A 7,890-nucleotide genomic window follows, 5' to 3' on the forward strand; every position below is an offset into this window, starting at 1 on the left:
CTACAGCTGTTCAACATTGCTGTGTGGTGCTCCTGCCAAACAGGTGTTTCTGCCTCCCTGAGGGCTGGTAACAAATGACTATTTGAGTTCAATTTGTGCAATGGAAACTGTTTCCATTACAAGCATAAGTGAAATCTATCCAAGCAACAGACTCTGGGATCCCAAAGCCCGCATGTTTTCATAACCTATACTGACACAGCCTTAGCCTTTCCACTGAGTTGGTCAGGTCAATGATTTCTTTGTTCCTCAGCTCATGAAACATGAGTTGGCAAACACCACCTTCAATAAGGCAGGTACCCCTCTAAACCCACTGGTTTAGTCTTGAACCCAGGTCTGCTCAGAGCTTTAAGTTCAAGCAATTATTAATGCAAGAGAACCACCACAAAAAGCTTACACACACATTCCTTCCTTATGCATAATTTAAATACTGTCAACACTTCTTTCTTTGCAGTCTAGTAATTCCTACATTAATCATTCTGCAAATCAGTTTGGTACTGAACAGAAGAATTGCATCATATTGTAACAATTTGACTGTCCTAAGCTGAGGCTGCCAGAGGTTGATTAATTAACTGCACACTGTAACAGACTTTGAAATGATCTGGTGTTTTAAGTTGATTATATGTGATCAGAACATTTACAACTTTCCAATACATTCCTCACATATGAGAAGTCCAGGAAAGCTAGCTTGAGCTATACTTCAGACTAAGCCTCATGTCAAGTGTTCCTTTAATACATGTTTGGGAACCAAACCATTGGTGTGTTAGATGAATCAGCATCTCACTACCAAACAGTTTTGACATTTTCTAGAGACATTGGTATATCTCTTAATCACAAGGTATATCACATAGCAATATCCATCCTTGAAAGAAGCCTCAGTAAAGTCCTTCAGGGGAACGGACAAGCAGGTGCCTGTAGGGGATGAATATGACTGTCTATCTACAGAGACTAGACTAGCAGAATTCAGTGATAATAACAGATTCTTGAACACTTGATTAAACTACAGTTCAAGTCATGCTATCCACACTTAGGTTGTGCTGACTAGCAATCAGTTTTGCTTGTTTAAACAAGTAATCATCTATATCACAGGTACTCACAGTGTTTTCTGTAACAGCTGACAGTAGTTTATCCAGGTGTTAACACTGCATTTGAACCCAGCTCTGGCACTAGTACAGTCTGCTTCATCTTGCAGCTCAGACCTCTAGTTTAATGAACCATTTATAGGTATGGTTTTGCTCCCATGTGACCTGACTTAAGCTTTGTTACACCATTCAAAAATTCAGAGTGGCTGTGCAGGCAATGCTTCATTTAAGAGGCATTAGCTCAAATTCCCAGAATTATTCCAGGACCCTCTCCTAGACAGACTCTTACAGTCTTTTCTCAGATTAAAACTAACATTAAACTCAATACTTAAAAGCTTCTTTATTTTACTGTTAGGCTTAGGCTTTAAGGACACCTTAAAAATTAGTTACATAACAAAGATTGATATTGAAGAAGAGTGGAGGTGCAGTTCCAAAAAAATCCCATAGTGTCTTCAAATATAAAAATATATATCCAAATTATTATCTAGGAAGTGTGTTACACCATTTCTGCCTTAAGCTGGTCCTGCCAGCTTTTGGGTCATAACTCCCTGCTACAGAGCTCAAGAGCTCATATCAGAAGGAGCATCTCCGAGGTTCACGTCACTGGCATGGTTCATAGCAAACTGCTTCACTGCAGCGCATGGACTCAACCTTATGTTTTTTGAAGGCATTCCATAGTTTTCCCTTGAGCAGCAGGTAAAAAGCATCCAAACATCTCCTGGGAAGCATATGTCATATACACAAAGCCATCTTCATCTTTGTAGTCCCTGTACACTTCTGCCATTGTCAAGGACATACTGGCTAGGCTTTTGTTGTTCACCAGCAGGTAGAAAGCTTGTGTAGCAGTTAGAGCCATCCTGCTTCTAATTGAAGAAGGGAGGAGAAATAGAGGATTAAGCATTAGCGACTTTAAGAAGGTTTCAACTCTAGTCTATGAAATACATTAAGCAGAGCAGTTGCATGAACTATGTAGAAGAAATGCTGTGTGAAGTCATTATGTGGTTTAACGTCTTCATCAGCAGGAAGTTAACCGTACGCTTGGAAGCTGAGAGGCTTACATTGCTGAGGAAAGGCTTACATTGTTAGACCATGAGTGCTACTGAGCCTGGGCTTTGGAGTTCCCAGTTACCAGAGAGAAGTGCTGAGTAGAAACCAAAAGCTTCTGCAGTACAGCTGTAGTAAAGGATTCTAGCAAGGTCTGTTACACTTATTTTAAAGCCTACCTTCAAAAGAAGAGTCCTTCTCAGAGACATTACATATGAGGATCAGGACCTAAGTTGTCCAAGAGCCAAAAGCATCTTTTACAGAAGGTCAACATCTAGACAGATCTTTTCCATACTTTAAAAAGTGTGCTGGAAAGCACATAGCTTTCCTACTTTGTCAGAGGACATCACTAAATACTTTGGGAGACTTCTTCCCTGTGGTGTTTTATAAAGAAGAATTTAAAAGCACATTCCATGCCACTCATACCTAAGAGTTGCTTTGAACTTGAGCAAATTCAGCAAGGTGCAGTAAGAGAGCAGCTATAAGCAGAACGAACCACAGAGCCCCAGTACCAAGTTCATCAAGCAAGACAAAAGCAGAACAGGAGTCTGATATAACCTTTACTCACTACAGTTAGGAGGAAAGAGAGATGACTTTATGAATCCAAAAAGCATAGACCACAGTTTTTCCCCCAATGCACCTGGGAAAACATCTGTTGATTTTCTTTAAACACTTGAAAGAAAGGGAAGCCGTTACTAATACCTTCATCCTCCTCCCCACTGAAGAAAGCAAGACGTTGCAGCACAGCACTGGAAGATCCCAGCTCAGAGAGCAGCAGCAAGCCACAGCACAGACCCGCAGGTGCTCACTACCTACCTGATGATGGTTATGAACTGCGTCATGGTCAGCTCCTCGGGAACAAGAAACTTCGTTTTGTCCAGGAGAGGAAGGTATTTCTCTTTATGGTACCTCTCAACAATTACCTGTTTTAATACGAGTCACACTTAGCAAAACCTAAAACATTCATGTCCCTTCGCCCCCTCTCTCCCCCCCGCTTTAGTGAGAGGCTCCCAATATTTCTTTTTGAATAGCAGCAATGACCTCCGATAACAAAACAGAGATTTACCGGGATTTTTGTGGGGAACTTCGCCCGGATTCCTGCTACTTCTTCCAGCCGGGTGGCTGCGCGGGAGAGAGTAGAAGCGTTACGCGTGCTCGCAGCCCCACCGCCGCGCAGCGCCCCCGCCGCCGCCGCCCTTACCGAAACTCTTCCTCAGTTTGAACGGCCTGGCCGCCTGCGCCCCGGGCATCGCCTGCATCCTCCCTTCGCGGTGCTCCCGGTGCTGGGGATGCTGCTGCCGCCGGCGCTGCCGCTGCTGCCACCCAAGCCCCGCCCCGCCCCTCTTATGGGGGCGGTGCGGGCCCCGCCCCGCCCCGCCGCGCCCGGCGCTGCGGGCAGCGCCCGCCCCGCGCCGCGCCGCGCCGCTGGTGGCGAAGGGCGGCGGACGGGCGGTCTTGTCTCCCCTCGCACGTTTTCCTCTCCCCGCGCCACCGCCAACGGGGCGCAAAGGAGACGTGAAACGCGCTGCTGGTGAGCCTGCCTCTCTCGCCTGTCCTAGCTGCACCCTTTCTGTGCTCTGCTTTCTTTGACGTCAGTCATCCAAACTGCGAGATATTTGCACGCGAGACAATATGATACTTTGTGAGAGGTCTTTGACTCCCCTACGGGGTGGTTGAAGGGTGCAGCTCAAGGCTGGACTGTCTCCATCCGTCTTCCCTTTCCAGATGGCCAGTCCTGAAGGTCTGTTACTTTCTTTATGCTTACAAACTTCCAACTATTTATTTGGTTTTAGAAAAAAACACCTGACAGCTTTCATATCCTCAGGCTACCAGATTGTTTATTTTCTGAATGACCCGGGAGGTGAGCTTTAACTCTGTTTTTGTCTCTAAGGCATGGTTGTGATTTTAAGGGTTTCCATGTAGACTTCAGGTCCACCTATTTGCCACATATGATGAGAGAGATTCCCCGCCTTTTGGATTGCTTGTTCACCTGCTTCTACTTCAGCTGGCAAGATGGCTTCACAGCCAGACATGGCTCAGCAAGGAGTAGAGTTAACTCAAGGCTGGTTGTTGTGTATGTAAGTTATCTTAGTGGATTGCTGGAATTGATTCCCCATTACTCATTGGTTTGCTTATGCCTTTAAAACACAGTCATTTTCATTTTATTTGATCTACAAGGCTAAGGGCAACTGGAAGTTTCTAAGGTTTATGAGTTACAGTTTATGAGTTATGGGTTTGGCTCCTTTTTCAAGGCAAAATCAATGACTGTCACCTAAGATCATTTTGAAAAGAAACATTTTTATTATTGTCTGTGTGCACTGTGTATGCATATGTCATGATTTTCAACCAGCCTTTCCAGAACAGTTTCCAGTCGTTAGTACTACTGAGCTGTCCTTTTCTCTTGATCTGGAATTCATGAGCTTTAGTCACAGCACAAGCTCCCCGACGTGGCACTATGAATTTAATTGCGCAGAGAAGACAAGCTCTTTGTTTTGAGGGGCTCATGAGCAAGGGCTCTGAACTTGGAGACAGGACTGGAGCCTATGCTGTAATGGTCTGAATGCAGCTCCTCCTCATGTGCAGATGTCAGCACCAGGGTGGGTAAGCCCAGGCATTTGCTTATGAAGCTGGGACTAGCTTAAATTCTTTTGAGTAGAGGTGGGGTGACAGACTGGGGAAGCGTGAATGGAGGAGGATGTGTGGCACAGAACTAACATGATACCATAATTCAGCCTGGTGAGACGTGTTTAAGAAGATGAAAAAACAGAAGAATAACTTGAAGGGTAAAGAAAACAGCGTAGACTGACATGCAGCACAGGAACAAAGCCTGCAGGAGGCAGAAGGATGTGTGGAGATCACAGACTGTGTCTTTGGAGTTGTGGTCAGCGTGGGGCTTCCCGAAAGCTCTTCAGGAAGTGGACCAGTTCTTCCACACACTCCTGCTGGTTTCTGACCAGTAGATCCAGTAGAAAGATCCGTGGTCTGCCCACTCTGTGTAGAGAAGAGGGAACCTGCCACACCAGTGCTCTGCTTTCTGCGTCACCTCTCACAAAGTACAAAAGCATGGCTCCATACAGACATCAGCAGCCCTGCTTCCAGAGAGAGGTGGCTTCTCTTCACAACCATAAGCTCCTACAGCAGCTGCTAGAGAGAAAAATGAACACCTAATATGAGGGTGAGCCAAAGAAGAAGAATTCCCAGCGAACCTGGTGATCAGTTACAGCTCTAATGTCTGTTAGAACTAAGAGTGAGCACAAACCCAGGCTTTAGTTAGCAGGTGCTAACTAATAATGTGATGTGTTACATTTTCTGGAGGCAGAGAGAATGGGATATCTAATGTATGTCTGCATGGCACCTGCCCTTGCTCTTGCACCGAAATACCCAGTTTCCGACCTAAATGTGGAATTTATTCCTTCTTCTCTCCTTTCCCTTGGAAGTTTTTCTCGCATGCGCATAATCAATGAACTGGTAGAACAATTTTGTGAGGAGTATGGAGTACCCATGGGACCCTACTGAAACAGAAATGGAAGGACCAAAGGGAATTGTTATTCCATTTTTACCCACTTGAATGTCCAAAGATTACACTCATAGGAGTACTGTAAGTAAATCACAAACTTGGAGTTGCATATCTTATCTAGTCCAGTTTCATTGCCACATTCATAGCCTCTTCCAAAGTCTCAGGGTTGCAGCTGTGTAACTGAATTCTGATATATCTGTTGTCCCTATACTGAAGTGATCCGAGCTTTGTGGACCTAGTCATATAGAGCCTGGCTCAAAAGAAGTAAAAGCAGCAAAGAAACAGCACATCCTTCACATTGTCCCATTCAACCTGAAGACATTAAAAAACTTGTCTCATAGCCCCAAGGTGTCTTAGTAAGGGATTTATTTTCCCTGTGCAGGAGACTACAGGGTGTCCAAAATTTGAGGATTCTGTAAGAGTTTTACTTTCAGTAGGAATGAGGGAGCCCCTGTGAAAGACAAAATTACAGTATGTGAAGAAAGTCTGAAATAAGCTGCTAGGAGCTTTTGGGGAAAGAACAAACAATTTGGTTTGTCTGAGAAGTATGGCTGAAGTCCGAATGCGTGATACTGCTGCCGGGGAGAAGTGAGTCAGCCAGTGACTGCGCAAATGACTGAGGGCTTTGCTTCCTGACCAGGTGAGAAGGTGCTTCTTTCATAGACTTTTTAGCATACGTGAGTTCTCCGTCCTAGAACTTGACTGCTTTGCCTGCCAGTTCATTTTACGTTTTCAGGAGTTTTCACTGCTTATCTTGTTTCCTGCACTTTTTCATCCCAAATTCCTACATTTTTTGGAAGTTGGGTAGGGAAGCAGGGGGAGAGTAATGGTTGGGCTCTAATGTAAGGCCTTTTACTTAGACTGTTCTGTTTTATTCATGCTTATCTTGTTCAGAAAAAGGTCTTCATTGGTGTTAGAGAAAAGGCCTGAGTTGTTAAAAAAGTACATTTCCTCAGATTGTTCATGTTTGGTAGTTATCCATCATTCAAATCATATAAGACTCTGTGGATATGCAAGTCCCCCTGTGCTAAGCAAAATATAAGCATCTCATAAAAAAAACAAGCCTGCTCAGAAGAACTTGAAATCTGAATTCCCAAGACAAGATAAATTGAGGTAGAAATAATTACGACAGCTGGAAAAACAAAAAATGTGTACAACATTCTGAACACAATTTCATGAGGAAGGCTATGGTACAAATGACAACTGGTTCCACAATTTGGAGCACAAACGCATTAAGCAAGGACCACCTTGCCACTTACAGAATTAAAAAACAAAAAAAAAGCAGACAAATAAACATCAATATTTTATATATGATTGTATTTAAAAACTATAGAATCCCTGACCAGCTGCCTTTACACAGCTGAATGCTGCACGCTAAAATCACACTTCCAAAGCTTTCCAGTAACTGCTGCAAGAATTAAAATGAGATATAAAGTACAGAGTGTTTAAGCAGAGAGGGCCAAGTGGTTCTGAAAGGGTCTAGCCCTGACAGAGCACAAAGGCAGGATAACACCATAATGTTAACCTGTCCAGCGTGGCTGTGTATGTACATCCAGTTGCCATCTAGTGGATCTGTTACTTAGTATTTCCTTGGAGAGAAATGATCTTTGAATGGTGAATTCTCCTTGAGCTTTGTGAATTCTCCTCTGTTGTTTCCTGCTCTGAAGCAGAAGTTTTGAGTTACATTTCTGTAGCATCTATGAAAGTTTGACTGACACTATCTGTGATCCACTGTGGCTTGGGTTGGTTATAATAAGCTCTATAACAACAATAACAACAACAAAAAGGTGTAATAGATACTGAGGTTTTTGCATCAGTGTATTGGAGTCTCTTCCTCCACTCCGCAAGTGCTTTTGAATACTCAGGTGTGTCACAGAGGCACAACGACGTACTCAAAAGCAGGCATCTGCTTTTATCCAAGCACTGAGATGAACAGCGCTGCTTTCAGGAGGATCTGTGAGCTATTGTGGAGCTGATGATCAAGAGCTGCCTACATTAACCGGAGGACCGAGGTGCTCTGATCAGACTGCTGGAGTAGCATGTGTGAGTGCTGAGAGGCTCTAGCCAAGATTTTGCCCGTGGTAGGAAGGACACAGCTACAATCCGGTAACTGTACTGCATTCTTCCTTCAGAAGCTTCCCCAGTGCTCTCTGGTGCTCCCGCACCCTCCTGGTTAAAAGCCCTGTGAGGCTGAAAGAATAGGAGTGATTAGAGGGCTCTGACTCCTGAGCGTGGGGAATTTAAGCCATG

At 44.2% G+C, this 7,890-nt stretch overlaps 1 protein-coding gene across 1 annotated transcript; it reads right to left on the minus strand.

Annotated features, from left to right (window-relative positions):
• Positions 1-1,731: 1,731 nt before the first annotated feature.
• On the minus strand, positions 1,732-3,382 carry MAP1LC3C (microtubule associated protein 1 light chain 3 gamma; the record flags this gene model as incomplete). The annotated part of the gene is made up of 4 exons (XM_081997125.1): positions 1,732-1,942; positions 2,940-3,046; positions 3,190-3,245; positions 3,325-3,382. The coding sequence occupies 4 exons, from the start codon at positions 3,380-3,382 to the stop codon at positions 1,732-1,734; spliced, it is 432 nt and encodes a 143-aa protein (XP_081853251.1).
• Between the last annotated feature and the right edge of the window lie 4,508 nt (positions 3,383-7,890).

The sequence above is a fragment of the Phaethon aethereus genome, assembly GCF_964289735.1.
Source record: "Phaethon aethereus genome assembly, chromosome: 3".
NCBI classification, from domain to species: Eukaryota; Metazoa; Chordata; class Aves; order Phaethontiformes; family Phaethontidae; genus Phaethon; species Phaethon aethereus.